General features: G+C 47.4%; 1 protein-coding gene across 2 annotated transcripts in view; it reads left to right on the top strand.

Moving 5' to 3' along the window:
* Nucleotides 1-23,851, top strand: part of ANKDD1B (ankyrin repeat and death domain containing 1B) — a 679,018-nt gene that overhangs the window by 261,028 nt on the left and 394,139 nt on the right. For both annotated transcript variants that reach the window (XM_069627461.1, XM_069627462.1), the window contains one exon: nt 7,539-7,643. In XM_069627461.1, coding sequence (XP_069483562.1) covers nt 7,539-7,643 — 105 coding nt within the window. The remainder of the gene's footprint in view (nt 1-7,538; nt 7,644-23,851) is intronic.

The following is a 23,851-nucleotide window of genomic DNA, read 5'->3' as shown; positions in this document are numbered from 1 at the left end:
AGTTTTGCCACAATCAGAAATTTTTCATAACTTTGGTCCCTTAAATGGTACGAGTTTCCTCAATGTCTTCAAATCACAAGGCTGAAATTAGTTTAATGTCTACCAAGTTTCAGATTTATCCCTCTTTAGGTTGCTCAGTTAAAGAGTTTTACATTTTTTATCAAAATAAGGATTTCACAGCAAAGTCCTTCTGTGTAACCTCCCCTTTCTAGGCAGCAGCTGTCCAGTCCTTTGAAGTTCACTGAGAACCTCCTCCACATCCTGTCCCTCCTGGCAGAGGTCAATGCGCAGCCTGTCTTTTGTTCTTTGGTCAGCCAGCAGACAAAAGTCTAATGCGGCCCCATTGTGTTGTTTGCTGGCATTATGCAGGAACCATCAACAGCCATTAGCCTTCCTGTTCTCAAGGAAGTGTCAAGCGGAGATGTCATATTTCCCAGGCCAGGCTGTCGGATCAGAATTCAATAGTGGATTAGTCCCAGACTGGGCTCCTTGACATTAAAGTCTTTTCATTTCAAATATAACATATAAGCATAGTTTATAAAGGATTTAAACATTTTAAAAGAATTAGCTCTTCACAAACATGCTTGAAATAGTGGATTCTGCAATTTTCTTCCAGAAAAAGAAACACCTTTAAATGGGTTTGACAGCTAGTTTCCTTAAGCAGCTGCCAGGCAGTGAGACCTGGATTCCTCTGACTGCCTGGAGAATCCATGATTTCAGCACACTTTCCTTTCCATGATTCTCTGGGAAAATGACAGAATTTTTAAGGGCATTTTCGGATTAGGCCCTTCTCTGGTCTTGTTTCAGGTGACAGATGACAGATGACATCAATGATTCCTGCGCAATTCTGCAGATTTAGTGCGCACAGGGGTTATTGCCCCCATTTTTGGCAGTTTTCTTTCCCCATTGACAAAGGGGTGCAGTGTGGCGCAGTGGCGTGGATAAAAATACTCCACACACCACCATTAAATTGCATCCCTTTCATGATCTAGCGATCCAGGCCAGTAAAAGATCCACACGAAATGTAGTGAATAGCAAAGATTCTCCTTTGTATGCCCATTTCATTCTTATTAGTAAGACTAAAACAGTTTATAAAATCAACTATAAAAAAACAAATTAGGTTTGGCTTGTGGTCTCAAATGTTAGATGCCAGTTCTGGAGTCTAATTGATAAACTAAACAAAGGTCCTAGACATGGTTTTGCAAATCCTACTCCAAGTCGAACATGCTTGCAAACTAGGCAAAATCTCCAATTAGGAAGGGGTGTCTATTTTGCACTGTTTGCTTTGGGTTAGGATATTATACACATAATTCCCACCTTAAAACCTTCAAGATCCCCATGCCCGTATGTGTTGTGTAACCTACTCTCAAAATTGATCCCACTATGTGGTGCTACCGCCCGCTGATATTAAGTGAAATGGTCATTTTAATTTTCTAGAAAATTTAAAAGACTGATTTAGAAAGACTGCTCTGAGACCGCTCAGAGTGGTCTTTCTAAATCTAACTGACACATCCCTGCTGGACACGAGTGCGCTCAGGGGCTGACAGGCACTGCCGGCCCGGAAGATGGAAGCCACAGGTGAGGAAGCTAAGTGTGTGTCTTGTGTGTGTATATGTTGAGGGGTTTGTAGCATGGGAGGGAGAAGGGAAGTGTAAGTGTGTGTGTGGGTGGAGCAGGAATGTTTGCTGTGTGGAAGGAAGGTGGCGGTGGGCGAATAAGTGTGTGTGATTGTGGTTGTGTGTATGTGTATATGTCTGCTTGAGAGGGGAGATGGGGAGAGGGTTAGAGAGTAAAGGTTAAGACGGGGAGGATGAAGTATAAAAAAGGGGGGTTCAGAGTGAAATTCCCTAACTTAAAGGGTGAGGGCGGGAGGGATGTGTTAGCAGGGAGGTTCGTGAGGGGGGGGGGTGAAACCCCCCAAAAGTGAGATGAATTAATATTGAAGGCTGCACCAAATCGGCTGAAAATAATCATCTTTTTAGAATGTGGCCTTCAATATTCGAAAATAATATCACATGGAATCTCCCAGCCCTGCACAAAATACTTAGCATAGCAGCTATCATCCCAGACCCATGGTATACTCATTGTAATCTTAAAGAAGGGCCCACTGGGGGTAGACTGAGCCTAAACATCTCAGTGCTTTTTAGTGCATCTTCTTACTGTCGTATTGAGAAATGGATTGCAGACATGGCTGATACCTTATTGATACTTTATTGACAGACTACTGTGATGGGGCGGCCCACCACAAATAACCACGCTGACTCTTTGGAAAAGTTCAAGTGTGTTTATTGAACTTAATTGACACAGTGGCTGTTTCTCTCTCTCTTATGATTCTTCAGGGCCTAATGGGATGGGAATATTGGTGCTAGGCCCGGCCCTGTCCCTTTACTCTCTCAACTTCCCCCGGGCCTGGGAACCACCTCCCAGCCCCAGACATCCCTACCAGGTTGTTAGTAAACTACCGATCTGTACCACCTATCTGTTCCTCTGACTACCGCTACAGGTGTTTTCCCTAAGTTGTTGGCTACCTGCCTCCCTAGGGGACTTCTAGCTTTCCCTCTCCTATCGTTGGTTAGTCTCCGGGAATAGGGAATGGTGCCTTCTTTCACCCTGCGTCATGCACACTCCTTTCACAACCTTTCGCACCTGACCCTTTACTGTACTGATCTCAACAACTGTTCTCCTCTCACTATGTCACTGTCCCTCCAATCTCTTACTCCGCCTTTGCACCTCCACCCTTCGATCTTACTTCCTTTCCCACTCATATTCTTTACTACCTCTTGTACTTCCAACTATCCCTCTACCTCAGTTGTTTCCTTTCCCCTCCTTCCTCTCAAGCTACTCTCCCACCTCTGGTTATTCCCCTTGTTATAATTTCTATCTCACTCAATGCCAATAGCTACTCCAATTCTCCCACTCACGGTCGCTCTTCCCACTTTCCCTCCACTACTGTTCCTATTCTGCTAGTACTACTACCGCTCTACTACCTTTATTGCTCTGAGACCCTCAGGGATATGGTGCTCTGCACACCGCTCTCACTGTTTCAGAACCCGGGGATATGGTGCCCCGCTCACCCCCTACTACCTCACTACTCCCGCCACCTCCTACCTTTAATCCCAACAACTACTACTGCTACTTCTGCTCCTACTACTATCCATCTCGGCCATTACTCCTACTCTACCTCTAATACTCACACTCTCCTCTCTCACACACAAACACTCCACCGACCCCCTCCTTAACAATAGCCTCTGCACTCCAAACGCTATCGCCACCACTGGTCTCTCGCACGCCCTCCATCATGTTCTGTCCTCACCCAACAAACCTACACCTATACACACTTCCTTAAATAACCCACTCCCTCCCAGAATTGGCTACTTATCCCATACAATCACTTACATAACTTATGGGGGTGTGACAGGAATGGCTGTGAGAGGGTTTAAAGAGGGCTAATAAATCCCTCCCCTTTTTTTCCAAGCGAAGCCCAGGTCTCTTGGGCTTTTAATACTACAACCACTGGTGATTTAGTGGATTTCCCTGATCGCCTAGTGGAGATTTTATTATAAATGATAATCCCTGGTGGGTTAGTGGTGGTAGGGCCGACACCATTGATTCTGCCACTTCCCGTGGCATCCTTTCCTTTTTCTGCATCCCACAGGGTTGCTGTCCCAGCATCTCGTGGCACAGCAAGCCCTGCAGTAGCCCGGCTGCAGCTCTATCTCTTTCTCCCCTTCCCTCGCCGCGGCACAGTTCCCATGGTGTTCTCCAGACCGTCGGCACAGGTAAGGAAAGGAAAAGGTCACCTGTCATGCATCCCAGCACCGTGCTTGGGAGGGGGATCCCCTCCCTCCCTTGACTAGGCCTCCCGTTATCTCTAGGAAAGTTATAGTCAATAGGGTTACCTGGCAGTAGTGTGATGAAATTGGACTCATTTGGGAATAGGAGGCCTGGGTAAGAGAGGTGGAAGTCCACATGGAGGTTAAGGCAAGACTTAGGGACCACCTTAGACTGGCCACCCCATTGGACTCAAGAGTTGTCCATAATATTTAATAAAATCTAAGAAAACACATATTTATTTATATAATGGGAGAAACAATACTTTTTGATCGCAAAAGAATGTACAGTAGATTAGGAATCTGATTTGACGGGAAGCATTGAGCTTCTTGCAATGGGGTGAGTTTGAGGCATATTCTGATTGTGGAGGGGAGTAAATGGAAGAGTCACTGGGGACAATACGTAAGTGGACATACACAAATTAAGGACAACCAACATTAGACATTTTTAAGTGCACATAGGCTGGTTCTCAGAAGTCTGGGGGAGAGAATTCCATGTAAGTGGAGCAAGAAGAGAGAAAGAGCGGAAGTGAGAGGAAGCTCAGGTGCCACAAGGTTAGTCGAGGAGGCAGAGCGGATATGACGAGGATTTATGTTGTTTCCCTGCAGGCTGAGTTCATCGCATCCCGTTTGCCCAGGACCGATTTTGGCACTACGGGGAACCATCTCTTTATTTCCATGTCCCCTTGCCCCTCCATTTCAAAAGCGTGGGACATCCCTGCAACATCAGTACCATCCCTGTTACACTCCCCCCCCAGGCACAGTCATCTCCTCTGCCCCCTCCCCTGACATCCCTGTCCTGCACCCCTTTTCCGACAAACACAAGCCCACCATTCCTAACCACACACATGTATGACATACACACATATATACAGACATATACGCAACCTCCCCCCCAAACCAATCCTTAGCTCACTTTTGCCTGCCTTGGAGTTCCCCCTCCTCATTGTGCACTGCACAGTGAACACATGTGCAGTTCCCGACAGGCTCACTTTCGGTGAAAGCTGCCTGTCAGTGAATTCTTTTTGCAGATTTTGGCCAATTCGGATTACGAGAAGGCTTGTAAAGTGGGATAGAAGAGGCTAGATACAGTGGTGCCTTACCGTGGACATATTTCTGATCCAGGAGAAGAAATGTAAATCTAGCCCTGTTTTCAATCTTCAGCTATCCAGCCTGGTGACGGTATGAGGACATAGTTGTGAAGTGAGAGAGTTCAAAGAGAATCCTGGTAGCAAAGTTAATGATCTTGTCGAGAGGTCAGAAAGCATAGTTGGGCAGACCAAAGAGAATGCTACCACAGTAATCCAGTTTCGAGAAGATAAGAGTGGTTAAGAGATTTTTGACTGTGTTGAAAGGAAGGAAATGCCTGATTGTCATAATATTTAGGAAGTTGAGACGAGCTTCTGTTGCAGTTTTGAAGATGAAAGTAGAGGAGGTGTGAGAAGGGTCATAAATGATGCTGAGGTTTCTAGCTGATGAAGAGTAGGGGAGAGTGTCAGGTGGGAACTGGAAAGGCAGAGGATGAGAGAAAGCATTTGGCAGGGAAGAAGAGCACATCTGTTTTGGTTGAGTTTAACATCAGAGAGTGCAAAGTCATCCAATATTTAATGGCAGAGAGACAGTTGGAATTTTGATAGAAAGATCAGAGGAGAGTTCAGGAAAAGAGAAGAGGATTTGTGTGGCGTCAGTGAAGAGTTGGTACGAAAACCTAAAGGAGGAGATTAGTGTAAAGAGGAGCAGACCGAAGGCAGAGCCTTGTGGAACACCAACAGTTAGAGCAGTGAGTTGAGCTGTGCTGTTGCTCCAGCAGACATAGAATCGGCAAGTCGCCAGGTAAGATTTCATCTTATATTCAATCTTATAATATTACTTGGTTATTAAACAAAGCTGTGCCACAAGTTATGTTTGTACTTTGAGGTTTCAGTCTCAGCTATGGCAGCCTTGTTATCAGCCCTTTGATCAACCTTTTTGTGGCAAAGTTGTGCCCAGTATTTTACATGGATCTTGTCCATCTATGATACCACCAGGAGGAAGAGTCTGGAGATGATACTATGATGGATGACCTGCGGCCTACCTACAGAAAGCCCCTTTCGAAACATATCTGCTTAGTTCTGGCCTTTTATCTCCCAAAAGCTTGGCACTATAATGCTACTTACTGTTTTGTGTAAGATTTGTGCGGAAGCTGATCATTCTGTTGTAAGCATACTCCCCTACGCTATTTTTCTGATTAAATGTGTCAATATATGTTGGTATTCAACTCAATTCTTTGCCATGCTAACCCATGTAAATCTTAAATGAGATAGCTTTGACATTTTCCATTCACTTACGATTATAGTTCAACAAAACATGTCAACGGTTGGTTACCAGTGGGATCAGTTGACTTTAAAACATAATAGGTGAGCTTTCCCTATTTTTAAAATTATTCCAGCCAAGCGATCTCTTGCCAAATATCTGACTATTAACCCCTGTCCAACTAAGCATCACATGTTCAAAATATTACGTTTTAACTAGTTTGAATAAGGGGAAGTTATGGGTTCCCAGAATGGTACCCCAAGAGAGCTACGCCATTGCTGTTTTATGTTCCCTTGTTGGAGTAATTGAAACTACTCATCATTTAATATTTGCTTGCACAGCCACAGAAACTCTGAGCAAGTGCTTTTTAATTAATACAATAAATCAAATGGATAGGTCACTCATGGATACATAATGGTTGATGTGTATGAGGTGCACTCCCTCAGGATATGTGTTGCTCAAACTGAGGTATGATATGATATGATATGGCATTTATAACGCGCCTATACACAGGTGTTTCAAGGCGCGAAATGGTATGGAAAGCAATCACAAATTTGTCAAAAACCACCACTCATTTTAGATAAATGTTTGGAGGTGTTGCACTATATTCATTGAATGAGTTGTATTCATTTTTCACAGATTTTAATAATGTTTTAACAGTTCAGTGGGAATGTGTCACTTAGGTTGTAGCTCCCCTTGCTGTATGTTTTGTATTTTATTCTAATATTTGTTATTCTTTTTAAATTAAAATACTACATAACTAAATATTTCTGGCATGATTGTTTACATGTACGTGTAAATGGTAAAGGGTTAATCCTAGAAGAGGCAGCAGACTCTTGTATATTGTTGCCGCCTTTCATGCAGTGTCTAGTTGTTCCTTGGGATGTTTTTTTCTGGGGGATTGTGAAGCTCACTGATAGTGCAGAGACTTGAGTGAGGCAAATTGTGTGAAGAAAATGGGCCTCATTACTACTGCGCCGGTCCGGAAACAACGGTGCTGGTAAGCTTATCGGCACCATTGTTTCTGGACTGGCACAGTAGAAGTCCGCCTGCCGGAGCCGCTGTGCCCGACAGGTATGACCCTGCCGGGCACATCAGCCATGGTAGGCAGACCGTCATGGAAGCATTGGCATCGTTATTAACAGTGCCGTGGCTTCCGTGGTCCCCACTCCCATAGAGTCATATCGGACTCTATGGGAATGGGGCACAACATTTTACCGGCGCCTGAATTCCCGGATCGCCGGGGTTGGAATCCCGCAGTGTTACCGGCAAGCTAGGTGCCGGTAAAATTTACAAGTCCGGCGGCAACCTGCCGGTTTTACCGGCACGGTTACCGCCGGACTTGTAATGAGGCCCAATATAAATACATGTCATAAAAAATACACTAATCTATGTCTATGTCTATGTTTCCTTAAGGATGGCATGAATGCACTGCACCTGGCAGCACAGAACAATAAGGTTCAGATAGTGGAATATCTTATCAAAGATCTTCAACTGCAACCATTGGACAAGCCTGACAAGGTAAGATAAAGCTGAAGACACGCTAAATATCCTCATAAGCAGTGTAAGCAGTGTTATTTTTATTGAAAGACATTTGATTATTTTCCAGTGAAACCTACTTAATAGCTGTTCCTGTTGGTGGGATGATTAATGGCACTTTACTCAGTGTTTTATTCCGTTGCATTAGCCTTTTCCGTTGGATGCCTTCAGAGGTTCTCATACAGTACTCCCTACTGAACGCAGGTGCAGCTCGTTCGATCCGCACAAGGAAATGTGAGATGATCACATTTGACGATCCTTCCCCTCTGAATATTCGGGCTAGGGTTCATGGGAGTTGACGTCCAAAAGATCTGGACGATCACATGATGAACAACGACAGAGGATCCTTAAGAGAATCCTAATGTTCGTTCTATTCTGGGTTTGTTGAATTGCAACATATTTGGCTTTGGAGGGTGAAGTGTAATTTCAAGAACGTTCTGGATTTCCGGTCACTGGAGCCATACCTCCAGAGCAGACCAGGTTAATGGCCAAATCCATAAATGAGATGGGCTGTCCACATTTTATGTATAGAGCCACCCAGACATGAAGAACAGAACAGCATACATGACAGTCAAACCCGCCTTTCAGTATTGCCATTCAAAGCTCATAGAGCCCGCCCATGCATAAGCCTCATCTGGATGCACCCCCTTCTTCCAATCTTTAAGCTTTCACTTTTCCTTTTGTGAACTAAACCACTTGTGATTGAATTGCTTTTAAAATGATCCGGTATAGGTAGATTGCATTGGAGGAGAATGTATCGAAAACTATTTCATTGAATTTATTTGGATGAATTTCGTCTCAAATGTATGCAAGGCAATGGGTTCGTGCAATTATAAAGGTGGAGGGATGGCAGGGCTGCGGGGATCTCCATTTACGGTGAAATATCCTAAAATAAAAATAAACGATGATATCATCTTCGATGTAAAATACTCGATGGAATCACTCAGATCCACTAATCCGAATTACTCAACAGGATGTTTCTCACAGAAATCCCAGAGTATTAATAAAATCAGGGATGTCATTTGGGAGTCGCTAGGTGTCGCAGCCATGACCCCTGTGTCCTCCCTTGCCACCTCTGCAATCTTCCTTGCTACCCTCTGCCACACGAGGTATGGTGGGCAGGCCGGCACAGTCCTCACTCATCTGAGTGAAGGCAGCACGGGAAGGAAGTGCTCAGTACGGGTTGGACCTGACCGTGACATGTGGCACGTGTCACATGCTAGGTTCAGCTCCAACCCCATCTCCTCCGGCTTACTTACGGCTCATCTACAGGAACCAGGAAGCTCTCCCAGCCTACTGGCTCCTGTTTGTGAGCAGCAGAGAGGAGTCAAGGGTGTTCTGGAGTAACGGACTGAAGCTGGAAAAACAGGTATGAAGGCTTTTTATTTTAAAAATGTGATGTATATTTTGACAGCTGTATGTATGTGTTATGGGTCAGTGAGTGGTGGGTGAATGAGATGAAATGTATTACTGTGTGTGTTTTAATGTTCTGGGTGTGTGCCCGTGTAGATAATGCAGTAAGAATGGATGTAAGAGAAGGTGTATGAGTGAGTGACTGGTGGGTGAATGAGCATGAATATGGTAGTGTGTGTTTGCATGTTCTGGGTGGGCATGTTGGTGTGTGCCTGTGTAGAGAATGCAGTGAGAGTGGATGTAAGAGAAGGCGTATGAGTGACTGACTGGTGGGTGAATGAGTATGAATGTGATAGTGTATTTCAGTGTCCTGGATGGGTACGTGTCTGTGTGGAGAATGCAGTGTGAATGAATGTGAGAAATGTATGGGTGGGTGAAAGCGGATGCCTGTGTGTGTGTGTGAGGTCCTGGGAGACTGGGGATCACTAGAGCATTTTTGACACATTCTCTATTGACTTTGTATGTGTTGCTGGTATTTTAGGCAATGCCAAGTTCATGTGTGTCATTACCTGGCTAGACTGGCATTTGGGTACAGCCAGTCTAGCCATCGCTTACTGTGGCATGACATTTACTACTCGACATCTTTGATAAAACAAGCATGATAAGTAGTATTACCTCTCTAGACTTGAAGGGGCCCCTGAGGGACCCTCGGATGTGGAAACAAGGCACAGTCACCACACACGAATAGATACGCCAGACATGAGGTTCGTTCCCAAAATCTAGGGTTTATTACATACAAAGAAGTCCCAGTTGGCCAAGTGGTCCCACGCCTCGCGACGTGTGTCTAACAGACCTCGAGGGACGCAAGAGAGCGTGAAACGTACATCAGTTACATATATACAAACGGAGCATCTTACAATCAGTAATGACACATTTGATGCCGCCCCCAATTCATTTCCCTTTGAATTAGAGGCGATGATTGACCAGTGCCACAAATATGACACCTTAGACCACCATATTTAGTAATGGTTTGCAATCTTCAATTTTACAGACACCATTCTTTATTTGCAAGAACACAGCGTTATTGTTTTCCATGGGCAAGCTGCGCGTAGGAGACTAGCACATACCAGACCTCTCTACCTCTTAGTTTTGATTCTCGCTCTAGAGGTCAGCCCGCTCTCCTGGGCCTCACTGGGCTCAGAAAGGGGGGCCGTAAAGAAGATCATAATTCAACTCTTTAAATGCTAGTTTTGTACATTACTATTCTTTCAGGAGACTTGCTGGCATTCGTGTACTGATTAAATGCCTTGCTCCCTGTCTTCAAGGATATGTGAGGGAGGGAATCGGGCATTTCTGTCTGGCTCTCCAGTGTAATGTTTCAACATGTTTCTTAGCCTTGGACCATTGAAGCGAAATAATATCTACAGCAAAGCAGTTTTACATGAGGCAAAGTGGCAACGTTAGAGAGAGCAGAGAGATAAAACAAAATGGCGATTCTGGTCATCTTAAAATGGCTTCACTCTAGTTGAACTAATAGCTACGTAATAACTAATGACTAATGAATATATATTCTTACACTGTAACTGAGGCGGTTGGTCTTCGGCCAATCAATTATCATTCATTTCCGGACCCTCAAGGGGTGTTTGGTTTTTCTGGACTGACAGACTGATGTTTTGGTGTAGTGGCCTGTATATTTCTTACTATACCATGACATTTTATTAACTGAGCATCAATGATGAAGCAAGAATAATAAGTGCTCTCATGGGTCTTGACTGGCTTACATTGGAACCAGTTTGGACATATTTTCTTATTGTGACATGTCACTTTTAATGGCCAAACCAACTGGAGTATTTTTTTACATAGAAGTACTGGCATATATTGGCAACGTTGTGCCTAGTGCCAGTAATGATACTATAAAAAAAAATCTCAAAGAGAACATGAATATGTTCTTATATGGGAATACTAGCATATGTTGGTGGAGCCAGCATGGAAATGTATGGGCACAGCCAGCATAAATATTATACTGGCATATATTGAAAGAACCGGCATGACAATGAATTGTGAAAGGCGCTTGTGCACTTTTGGTGACTTGCATCTATTGTACTTTTTTCCATGAGTTAACCTACACCCTACAAAATCGATTACAAACTGTCTGGTCTTCTACCCAAATGTTCACAGAAAGTGTGCTGTGTAATGCAACATTTTAACCCATTATTCAAAACATTTTGGGGGGGTTCTCAGCATGACTCGCAGTGGGGCCCCCAAATTTTGTGCTACGCCACTGATTGGGTTCTGCTCACCTTGAATGCTTTCAAGTGTGATGTGAATGGCTGATAGGAGCCGCAAGCTCGACCAGGACTCTGCTCTGGTGCATCACTGTTTAAGAGAATAAGCTTTGGACATAGTCTCAGAAGTGAGAGAGCCGTGGAGTGACCCACCCCTCCACACTCAAACCCCTTCTTGGAAAGAGCTTTGTGGCAGCTTCATTCATCAGCTGGTCCTGGGGATGGGGGTTTTTAGAATAATGTACCTCGCACATAGAGATCTGAAAATCATAGATGCAATGGCCCTCATTACGACCCTGGCGGAAAGCGACTGACCGGAGCGCCACAGCGTAAATAGCGTTTCCGCCATTGCACGAAGGAGCAAAGTGCGGCCCATTCCAACCCATCGGGCACGAGCACCACGCCACGGCGGAAGTGCAAAGTCCGCGATGGCGGAAATGACCCCAAAACGGCCCACACCGCCGCCGTACGGCGCCCTAGGTGCAATACCGCCACCCCTCTTAGCGGTCACCGCAGTGTGCGCCTACCGGAAAGTACGGTGCCCGGAAATATACGGAAACGGAAGTTAAAACATGGGCCCGGAACGGGAAACATCCCGGCGTACACCTATAAAAACACTAAAACCACACAACCACTAAAATCACTACCCTGAAACACACCCCAACCCGTCAACCACCCTAGCGAAACCAAGAAAAATGGGAAAAGTAGCGAAGAAAGCGTGCGACCGCAAGCGGCAGGTCCACTTCTCCCGTGAGGAACTCACCGTGCTAACAGAGACCCTCCAGGAGAATGCTGCCGTCGTCTTCTCCACGCAAATGACCAGGACGGCACTTGCAAACAAGAAGGCCATATGGGCTCTGGTGGCACAGCGGGTAAGTGCGGTGGGGACCGCACCCCGCACCCCACAGCAATGCCGCAAGCGATGGGACGACCTGCGGATACGCGTCCGCAGCATACTCTCTGCCAACCGCAACATTGCCACAGCCACCGGGGGAGGTCCTGAATCACCCATCAAGTTGACCCCCTGGGAAGAAATCTGTGCCTCCACCATCGGAATGGAGAGCATAGAGGGAGTCGGAGGGATGGAGAAAGGAGTGCAGACATCCGAAGATTCAGGTAGGTGGGCCAGATAAAACAATGCCAAATCCACACAGTCCATCCATGTGAAGTACCATGCGTCCACATAGTGCAACAGAAACACATGTCCAGGAGAACGTCCACACACATCGGCCTGAAAGCGCACGTTAAAACCCACAATAAATACATAAATAATTAAAAACCCCTAATACACGCACTACACGTGCAGCAGGCACACCCTAACTGCAGGCTGCCAAACAACTGCACCCTCACTCCACACACAAATCAAAGCACCTCCAAGGCCCCGACCCAAATCACCCTCAGGTACCACCCCAAAGCATGTGATACAATGCCATTCCAATTCCCACAGACCCATCAATAACCCTCGCCCTCCTTTACTCCACCACAGGGTCCGATCCAAACGACGAGCTACAGGACACCCCTACCAGCACACCTGCAAAGAGGGCCAAGACCAACGGCCAGAGACCCTCCACCTCAGCTGCACGCATCAAGACACGGCAGCAGCACAAATCAGGTGGCAGCACAGAGGAGGGAACATCAACAGGCACCCCAGCAGCCAGCATGCCCACAACACCACCACCACAGGTCCCCCCAATGGATGCCACAGAAGGCACTGCCTCTGGTGGCAGCAGCACCATAGGTGACACCCCATTGATGGCAGCATGCTCGGACACAGAAAACGGGGATGCCGAAGTCAGATCCATCCATGACCTGTCCCAATCCCCCTGTCTGTCCCATCCCGTACAACATGAGGATACCACGCAGGGGCACCCACAAGACGACGACTGGCCATCCCCCACAAGCCCTGTGGCAAGGCAACATGAGGACAACAGCCCCTCTGTGACACCCCCGCAAATGGCCATGGCCCAGCAGAGGCAACAGTCCCTCGACCAGTTGATCGAACAACAGCAGCAACTGGCCACACTCCTCAAGGACCATGCCGATGAATGTGGGGGCACTAAGGCAGACATAGAAACATCAACTGAGACACTTAGGGCAGAAATGGAGAGAGGTACAGAGACGCTAAGGGCACAAATTGAGAGAAGCACCGAGAGCCTGAGGGGGGAACTGCATGCGACGTCCAAAGACGTATGTGCCGAACTTGCCGCAGTGCGCCGTGTGCTCACTGAGCTCTCGCAAACCCTTAGGGACATGCATGGACGTGAGCAGGCAGACACATCATCCGTTGCAAGTTCCGTCCAGGGCAGCCCCCAACGTAGATCTGGAAGGAACCTGCGCTCCACAGGCAGGGGTGCCCCTGATACCCGCAGAGGGGGCATGCAATAGCGACAGCCCACTGACAATGAGCATCTTTGGACACTGGTGTTCGGGGGGGAGGTAGGAGGGTGGAGGGGGTGTGTTGGGCTCACTTGGGTGGCGGGTCGATAGGGTGTTCAACATGATATCACATATGCCATAAAAAGTGCACGATCAACCAATGAGAAGTGTGGACATTGATCTTTGTGTACTAGGCCATCATAGGCGTACAGTCCATATTGTGCATGTCCCAGACACACGCAGTGCCACGAGTCCCGTGTCCATGTATCAGCCACCAGGCGTGAGTGCTAGAAGCATACATCAATGAGATGCTGACGAATGTCACGGGCCTCCGGTGCCTCGCAGACTCCATGAGGTGCTGCCACATCCCCACCCTCATCATGACCATCATCAGGTGCTTGCAGTTCTGCGTCAGGGGGCATGGGCACATTTCTACGTACGCACATGTTGTGGAGCATGACACATGCCATCACCATCTTTGCAACCTTCTCATGGCGGTACAGGAGTGCCCCGCCAGACCTGCTGAGGCAGCGGAAACGAGTCTTCAGTAGGCCGAATGCCTGTTCAATGACTACACGGGTACGTGAGTGGGCATGGTTGTAGTCCTCCTCATGCTGGTCCCGTGGGTTCCGGACTGGTGTGAGGAGCCATCTCTTCAGTGGATATCCAGCATCACCTGTATGTGGACGAGAAACGTATGATGTGGAATGCCATTGATACGTACGCACACCCCCCCCCCCCTTCCTGGCAGGTCATTGCCAATTCACATACCCCACATCATCATGCATGTAATGAGACTCACCGAGTAGCCAGGATCTGTTCCCTGCGTGTCGCTCCATGTAGCGTGGTATTGTAGAGTTCCTCAAGACCATAGAATCATGGGTTGATCCAGGGAATCGGGCACAACAATGTGTAATGATCCTGTTGGAGTCACACACCATCTGTACATTCAGGGAATGAAATTGTTTTCGGTTGCGGTACTGGGCCTCCATGGCATGTGGGACGACCAATTCAACATGGGTGCAGTCGATGGCACCAATGCAACCCGGTATGCCGGCAAGTGCATGGAATCCCACTTCTGTGTTGGTTATTTCCTGCTCCGAGCGTGGTAGAGAGATGTAGTCGTCTGCGTGCTGCAGGAGGGCATCGAGCACTTGCAATAGTGTCCGTGAGAACAGTGGCTGAGAAATGCCATGCAACTGTCCGACTGTGTGCTGGTAGGTGCCTGTGGCCAGGAAGTGTAGTACAGACACCACCTTCAGTAGGGGTGGGATGGCGGTTGGGCTATCTATCATGCTGACAAGGTCAGCCTGTGTCATGTCCACAATGGCGGCTATGGTGTCCCGGTCCAGACGGTAGAGGGTGTGGATCTGCTCATCAGTGAGGTTGAACGGATGTGCTCGGAGGCGTGGGATTGCGGGCTGCCTGCGTGGTGGTAGTGGCTGTGCTGGTGGGCCTTGCTGGCCCTGCCTTGGCCTCCTCCTCCTCCTGCGTCTCCTCCGTGCGGCTGGTTGTAGTTGGTGTTCGTCTTCTTCTTGGAGTCGGAGCACTTGCAGTGCTATCAGGTCCCCCAGGGCCAACATCGCGAGTCCTGCCGGTAGCATTTCGGTGTGGTTGTGGGAGGAGACTGGCTGTGCAATTTATGTGTTTTCAGGCTGTATGGCCTCCACCTGTGGTGATTGATTCCACCTGTGCAAACTGCTCTCCCCTTTGGCCGAGCACGTCCCGCGCACAACGCTGCAATTCGGGGAATTGTATCTTGCTATTGCAATCATGTATTTGTACCCGATGGCCGTGTAAGATTGGTTGATATGTTCATTCTGCTGTGGTCCCATTGTTTCACATACTATCTGTGCAGTCGCGAACAGACTTGTGAGGGGTCAGTGGAACGTAGTACTCGAGTAACGGTGGGCCCTCATGCATCACTGTACCGAGTTGCAACGACGGGCGGGGCGTCCCATTCGTGGGTGAAGGCAGTTGCCATTTTCACACACAGCCGCACTCGATGGAATAATTAGTGATTTCAAACGGCCACAGATGCCTTTTCGACGTGATGTTGCAAATGAGGAATTCGAAGGGCGGCGCTTTCGGTTTCCAGCTAGCGGCGAGGAGATGCCCACAGGTCTGACTGCAAATATAACGTTCTATTGTTCTATGTCCTTGAGACAGGGCCCATGGCGAGGGAGCAATGATTGATATGAATAGTTTGGGATGCGCAATAGCTACGTGGGCGATGAGGCCGTCCGTTCCCAAATACATGTTACTTCACAACACTGGAATTACGGGCTGGGGCACTGTGGATTTAGCAGGCTGCATAACGCACAGACTCAATGGATGTTTCTAATGTTATGTGAGTAATTATTCAGGCATTTTGATCCCGGGATGAGGGAATGATGGATGGATGCATGGGCAGGTGATTTGATACAGAGTTTGCCATGTACAGGGCTTCTTGGGATCTATCCGCCTCCCCTACGCTATGTGATGCAGGGCTGCCATAGTGGGACCATCGTCCATCTGGCCTTGTTGAGCCCTCCCTGTCTCGAGGCGCCCTCAGACACTTGTGTCCATGCACGTTAACATTCCCATCTGATGGAATCTGTTTTGACAGACGCATGCACAGGTACACTCGTTTGTGATGGTGTTTGCACCTCGATATAGATGGTTATGAGTCGCAAGTGGTTTTGGGGTGGTGATGATCCTTTTGAGTGGGCTAGCATGCAGATTGGCTGTGGATTTCGTGTGATTATTGAAGTGAGTTGTTGGAATGTAGTTCTGATGGCCATTCTGTTCTTTTTCTTTTCTTTTGGTTCACAGGTATCTCCTCCCCTTTTGCCACTGCCATCTGTATGCCACTCCTGCAGATGGATTTTACTCCGAACACCTGCTGCTTCGTGTTAATCAGTGGAGCAGCATTACGATCTTATGGGACGATCGCCAATGGCCCACATGCCCTTACGCAGTACTGGTGGCTCGGAGCAACATTTCGGCCTTTCAGCTGGACTAGTGCCTCCCCATTGGGACGGCCCTGCGGTTCTGTGCGCTTCCATGTTGCCTTTTCGTACGTGAATGTGGCTCTGTGTACCATGGGGGAACAGGGCGACACACAGGTAGTGGCTGGTCATTTCTTGCGGAAGCAGCCCACAATGGTGATTAGTGTTTTGGAGTTCATGGCCTGATGGCTGTATGGGCTTGGTGATTTTGATGTGCATAAAATTTCTATTCTGATTTGGCCCGTGTAGCGTTTTTCTTTGCAAGTGATGTGGCATATGCCTATTTGGGGGGCGATGTATTGTGAGGAGATCTGCATTGGGTTCCAGCTTCGGGGTTTAGTTGCGTGGTACTGTGCTGTGCGCGTTTGCCTACGAAGCCCAGTGAGGTCAGGGATGGGGGCTGCCAATATGACAGTTTGAATGTTGTCATGCTCAGGGGCGGGGGATTGGGTTTTGTGTAACAGATGCCGGTCAGCCAGGTGGACTGGTGGAATGATGTGATTTTCGGAATATTGCTGGTCACAGGTGCCTGTGTTTGCGTGCGTTTCTTGGTGGGGGACTGTGGTCATGTCCATTGGGATGGCTTCTGTATTCGTGCCATCTGTGCCCTGCAGCTCCCATTGGCCCCTCTTGTGTTTCTTTTGTTCGTTGGCATGCATGGGTGACTTGTACATTTCAATGGTTGCATTGTGGCTTCATTGCACCTACGGGGAGTTGTACTTTGTGGGCAGGGAGCGGTGTACAGGCACTCAGTGGGGCCGTTTACGGTTGATTCGCGATGCCGTACTTCTCGCCATGGCGGAATGGTACATTACGCCATGCCTGATGGCGTTAGGTACATGTCCGCTAGGGTCGGAATTGGCGTACCGTTGCACCATGGTGGTGTTTGCGGTTTGGCATGGCGCGCGCGTGCTTGGTGCAGTTAGCGTTGGCGTTCACTACGGTGTCGCTAATGGCTTCGTACTTTGCGGTGACGGGTCATAGTCGCACCGAGCGCTATTCGATGGCGGTATTGCATTTCCGCCATCGTTTTTCGATTTCCGCCAGGGTCGTAATGAGGGCCAATGAGCCCCACTCTTGAGGAAAGTGCAGCTCCCCTCCCCACACCTCACCCTGTTAAAAAAAGATTGAAGAAGAGTCATGTAGCAAAGCCTAAGACATTAAGGTGTTAATATACGGCTCTGGGTTGGGAGGCACAACATGTGGTTGCTTGTCACATAACTTAAAGATAAATGCTTACAGAGACAGATGGCCTCAGCTTACACCCACACAATAGGTTTCTTCTATCGTAGTCGTAGCTGACTCATAGATACATTTATAACCAGGGAATTATTGGGATACTAAATCCTGGTCAATGATTTAATTTTCAGGCCTTGCTCGTGCAGTATTTTTCTCCTGGGTAAACAGACAGTGCACGCCTCCCCAGGGCAGTGGTTCTTTGGCTTGTATAACACATCAATGACATAGATAACGTGCCCATTGATCTATAGATCTAGCTGTAGCTTGCGTTAGAGATTTTGGTTACCTTGTTACAAGTACTGCATTATCTATGTTTTACATATAGGCTCCACGTCAAATCTGGAAAATTACATTCGCCAAATGTGTGATAATGTACAAATCAAGCCTCCCTCTGTGCCCAGGTTCTTATATCTGGCTGAAACGAGAGTGCCTGGAAACACAGGTTTTAGACGCATCTAAAGGTTGTGTGTCCTTACTTCCTGTGATGTCACTTGAGGGCGGGGTAAAATTACATCACTTCCTATGATATCATCAGAGTTCAAGGGTCATATGATGTCACTTTCACTACCTCTGACATTTTGGTGTAATGACATCCCTGGATGAAATGTCTGCAGAAAGGTGAATTGTCTACCCATCATGTTCTAACTCGCTATTTTAATATCAATTGAATACTTTAGGACAACAAATCCGGTCAAGAAAATGCAGATTAATTGTCCTCTAGAAGAGGGTCCTCTTAAACCATCTCGATGCAGACAGTATTGATCTGCTGCTGATTCAGATGCAAAATGAAAAGGAGATTTCGATCAGTTCTGCAAGCTGATCTTGCTGATGCAATGGCATGCTTGAAATGGAAATCTTACTCTGGGAACCAGACTGTGTAAATGCGCTGTGGCCTCTGTGCTCCCACTCGAACCTGTTGATTTAACTCTCTCTTAGAGAATGTTTCCCAATGTGCTGAAAATTAGTCTTTGCAACCTTACAATTTGGCAGACTTCAAAACAGTACTAGCAATGGGCCTTTTGGGCACAGCCATACGCATTTGTTTGCAAATGACCAATTAGTAAATACGAAGGTTTGGCACCTGCCAACTAAAGTTCTGAGGAGGTTGCAGCAGAAAGACTACTACAATATGGCATTTTATTGCATTTTCATTTTTTTGTATTTATATAATTTCAAGAGGGCTTAAATATGGGAACTACACAGTTCGGAACAGTCCGTAAAATGGGTGCTTTGCATGGAAGAAGCACAAAGGAGATCGTTTTCCATTTTGTGGGTGGAGAGTCAGCATGGGGCACACAATAGGGACAGGACAGACTTTCTCGGTGACTCCCACGTACTCACTCAGACTGGCCTGGCTTATGATTCTCCTGGACCTCGCAGCAGTGTTTAATCATGTGGTGGTCTTCTTACCCATTACACCCTGGCAGAGTCAACGAGGCTGCTGTTCTGAGGACTGAGAACGGCATCCTGTTTCTTGCTGTTTCTTGCTATTACTATGCCAGGTCAGACATCTGCAACCATTAGGTGGAAGAGCACCTATAGAATGAAGTATAAAGAAGCACGAGGCCCACCAGGGATTGGGGGAACAAAACGGTCAGCAGCTCGGGGAACACAGCAGTGTGGTCCATTTGTGAGCTGCAACAACCGCTAGAGCTTCTGTGATGGTCTGTCAGCGAGTGTAGAGGTGGGGGTACGGTCGAGTGGCCGAGGCTAGGGGCGAGGCCGTGGACTGCATGCCCTTTGCAAGGAGCTCACAAGCCCACCAAACAGGAAGGGTGGGAGTGAGGTTTAAAAAGGTGCACATTTACAGAGAAGACATTATAAATCAACATCCCCACATTTTAGCATATTAGCATACCAACACCGATGCCTTCTATTCCACCATCAGGCACATTCTCTTCATTCGTCTTATAGCATTTTACCAATCCACCACTACTCACCAGTGATGGTCAGTGATCCACTGTGAGAATCGAAGGAATAAGGGAGCCTCTGGCCCGCTTTTAGAGTAGAGGAAAAAGGCAAGATATGAGGAGCTGGTCAGTCAAAGGGAAGGCACAGAGGCATGCCGGCCCCAGCATTAGAAGGTAAAGCAGAAGGCCCTAAAGGGTGCCCTTGAGGGGTGCCTGATCTGTATAGGAGAGTGTGTGAGGGAAGAAACGCCTTGGTGTACTTCAAGACAAAAAACATGTTAACGGAGATACTCTTGACCCTCCCACACTGCCCACAGACTGGGGCTCTACGGATCTTCTCAAGCACAGAGGAGTCAGGGAAAAGGGGAATGAAAGAGGTAAAGGTAAGGAATGACAAATCTTCAATTCTGAAACACCAGCCTCATTCTGTTTTGGGCAGTGCAATAAAAATTGGCTGTAATACGGGGATAATACCGTATACTGCTGCATTACGGCACCGCCCAACTACGAGTTTGGGGGTAAGGTGGAGCTGGAGGTAATTCCTCTGCCTTATCGCCCAAATTCCACAAAATCAGTGAAATTACTCTGAGCGGTAATACCGCCCTAATCCACCATGGAGCCCTATGAACTCCAATTAATGCAGACTAACACCGCCTACCTACCACCCCTTGTAACCTTACGGTAATACCGCCAGACTAAGTGGCAGTTACGGTAATTCAGTTCGGTAGTATCTCCGTGGATTTACTGCCGAGATACCACCAGACTTGTAATGAGGCCCTTTAAAGAGTGCTGATAGAAGCGAGAGAGAAAGTGGAGGAAAGGCAGTCTGAAGGAGGGCCCGTTAAGAAGGGCATGCCGCTCCTACAAAGCATGGACAAAGTGCAACATAATGAAAAGAATGACAGACTCTCTGGAGGCACCAAAGAAGAAGTCCTCTATGTTTAAACTATCACTCGGAACCACAATGAAAAAACCTGTATGGAACTAGGAATGTGGGTCAGCCATAGATTGGAAATGTGTGATCAAAAAGAGAAACCCCCCATAAAGAACATGATAAGCTACAAACCCCCCGAACAGTAAGCTGCTAGAAAAGAAAAAGTACATCTCATTCACATCAACATCGGAACATAGCAAGAAGGGCAACAACATTGCCTCGAAAATACAGTCTAATCAGAATCGCAAAATCAAAAGACCTATGTGGCTGAGGGCCAGGAATGAGAGTGGAACAACACACATATGCATGTTGTAAGGAGGCAACTCACCCTCTCGAACCTGAGATGCTTATGCACCCCATTCTATACTCTCTAGTGGAAGAACTCTGTAATTACCTCCACTCGGTCATGTGGATGTACTGCAGGATTATGGGTGGGGCAAAGGCAGCGTATCTATAGGACTCCATGGGGATTTCATCGGATTTACCTTGAGGGGTAATTCCGCCACAGTAAATCCAACCCTTTTTGGAGGCATAGTAATGAGGCCCTCTGTGTTGTAAAGCTATGGGGACGATTATGAGGCAAACTAACCCTCTGCGTACCCATTGTTATACCGTCCAAGCAGATTGCCGATTCCTAGGGATATCTCATTACATTCTATGAATTTGCTAGAGCCAAGAGGATACCAATGTTCCACACAAAGGTCAATCAACTACCTACGATACTTGGAGGCCAAAAGGTTCCTGTGTAGCTCTACATAAGGAAGCCTGGCAATCGATGGCCAAGGGAGAAGGCCCCGGATGAGTTGTGGAATTCTAATCTGCCCCAAAGAAGGAAATATGGCGGATACCAAGGCAGGCAAACAGGAAAGCTGAGAAAAAACAACTTTCAGTATGTGATAGCCACCCCTCACCAAAAGGAGTGTAGGTGGTTCGCTCAGCAAAATGGATGCCAAGCTCAAGCCCACTCCTAACAATAAGAAACCCAGTGTGACTACGGGACCTGGTAAGTGACCAGTAACTCAGGAAGGACAAAGAAAGAACAGTAACATAATGTATGGGGGCATAATATCACTGACAACCAGTGTTGGATTGGCCCGTCGGCCATTCGGACCATGGCCGGGCCGAAACTAAGTTCAGGTGGGCCGGTTCGTGGCACCCAGGCCTGGGCCAGTTTGGTATGAAAGGGCTTAATGTAACGTACGTTACTTTAAGTAGCGTAATTTACATTAATCTCATCTCATCCTGCTCAGAGCCTCAGAGTGAATGCTGCAGCAGGCGAGCCTACTGCTGGGACACCACATGTTACTTTTTAGTAACATGGGTCCTGGGCAGAGGCGTAGACAGGGTAGGGCCTGAGCGGGCAAGGCCCACCCAAAAATTCTAAATGCCCGCAATGCTCTGAGCTGGAGTGGCGCCGACTCTCCACAGCATTTTTTTGTTTTGTTGTTGTTGCACCCCTCCTCCCTCCGCTTCACATTGCTTTGCGAGGGAGGAGGCCAGTGCAAACTTTTTTTTTTAAGTATTTGGAGCGCACGCCTGCCGCGCTCAGCGCAGGCTGCAACGTAACAACTTTTTCCATGCAAAGGTCAGCCCCAGGCCAACCATGCCTGCACAGAAGCACCGGGCAGGGCACCAGCTCCTTGTTTTATTTTTAGGAAAACAGGTCTCCAGATTGCAAAATCGCGTCCCCCTGCCGTCTCTTTCTCTGGCAGCTGCTCTATGTGTGCGAGCAGCTCCGTGTCCAGGCCGCTGCTGCCACTGTGCCTGTGCCGACCGACCGAAGAAGAAGACTCTTCTTCTGAAGGTAAGCACTGCAGCGTCAGCAGTGAGCCGAGCATTATTTTAATGTTATGTGTATATGCCTGCGTGTCATGAATGCTGGTGCCTACGTGTTTGTTATGTGTGTAGTGTCTGTTATGTCTATGTAAACATTGAGTGAGTGACTTGTGACTGAGGGACTGTGGTTTTCTTGTGTGTGCATGTTGTTAGCAGAGAGTTAGTATAGTGTGTGTGTGTGCAAGTGTGTCTGAGTGAATGTATGCTCATGGGTCCGGGGTTGACTGAATAAAGTAGGCATCTATGCAACATCTGTCAGTACTACTGCTGTAAGGATAGATACTGCATAGATGTCAACCAACCAAGTGTGCATTAAGTTCCCAAGACTTTCGGCAGTGAGGGGGGCTAATAGGCCTCGCAGCGCATCATTCTGTGAGCGCCTTCATGCCGCTCATTGCCCTCCTTCAATCACAGCCCCGGGTGCAGGAAAGTATCCAGCATTGCAAGTGATGGGGGAGGGAAGCGGGAAAAGCCACGAAAAAAGGCCTGCTAGAGTGACTTTTTCCCACAAATAAAGTGGACGCAATTGCGTACAGTCTCATACACACCCACAAACCGCCCACCTCTCTCTGCCCCAATCTACTTTTGTTTTAACATTAGTGGGAGATGGCATTTTAAAACATAACAAAAAAGTTAAACTGCAGGATCATAACAGATGCAAGAAACTCATCTATTGGAGCTCTTCCAGGCGCTCTGGAGCAAAATAAATGCAAACCTCTTACTTTGCATATGGATTGCACCAACAGATGTGACTTCATAGAAAAGGGCATTACAAGAAGCATCAGCAGCGTTGCTAGGGGCGGGGGGCTAAAGGGGCTATAGCCCCGGGTCTTTTGGTTGTAGCCCCGGATAGAAGCTCAGGTGCTACAACCAAAATGCTATCTAGCCCCGAGTCCCGCCCGTTCAGAACATTAGCTTAGCCCCTGATCTTTTCCAGACCTAGCAACACCCCTGAGAAGCATAATCAGTCTTTGATACTTGGACGCACTATGGACGTGAGATCAAGTGACTAAGTGGCAAATAACTTTGCGGTGCAAAATACCTAAATTGCGCTTTTATTATATATGGAGCAACTCCATAGGCATTCGTTTTATTTTTTATAATAGCCTGATATATTAACATACGCTTTGAAGTGAATCAGAATCGCTTACAGAGCTGTAGATAAGAAACAGGGCCTCATTACGAGGTGGGCGCAAAGGGATACCGGGCACCGTTAAGGACATTGTTGCGGTAATCCCTTTGCGCCCTATTCCGAGGTCCCTTAGCG

The sequence above is a fragment of the Ambystoma mexicanum genome, chromosome 6p, assembly GCF_040938575.1.
Source record: "Ambystoma mexicanum isolate Mex_15411 chromosome 6p, UKY_AmexF1_1, whole genome shotgun sequence".
In the NCBI taxonomy this organism is placed as follows: Eukaryota; Metazoa; Chordata; class Amphibia; order Caudata; family Ambystomatidae; genus Ambystoma; species Ambystoma mexicanum.
Note: the sequence above shows the minus strand (reverse complement) of the source record. Positions and strands in the feature narration are given on the sequence as shown.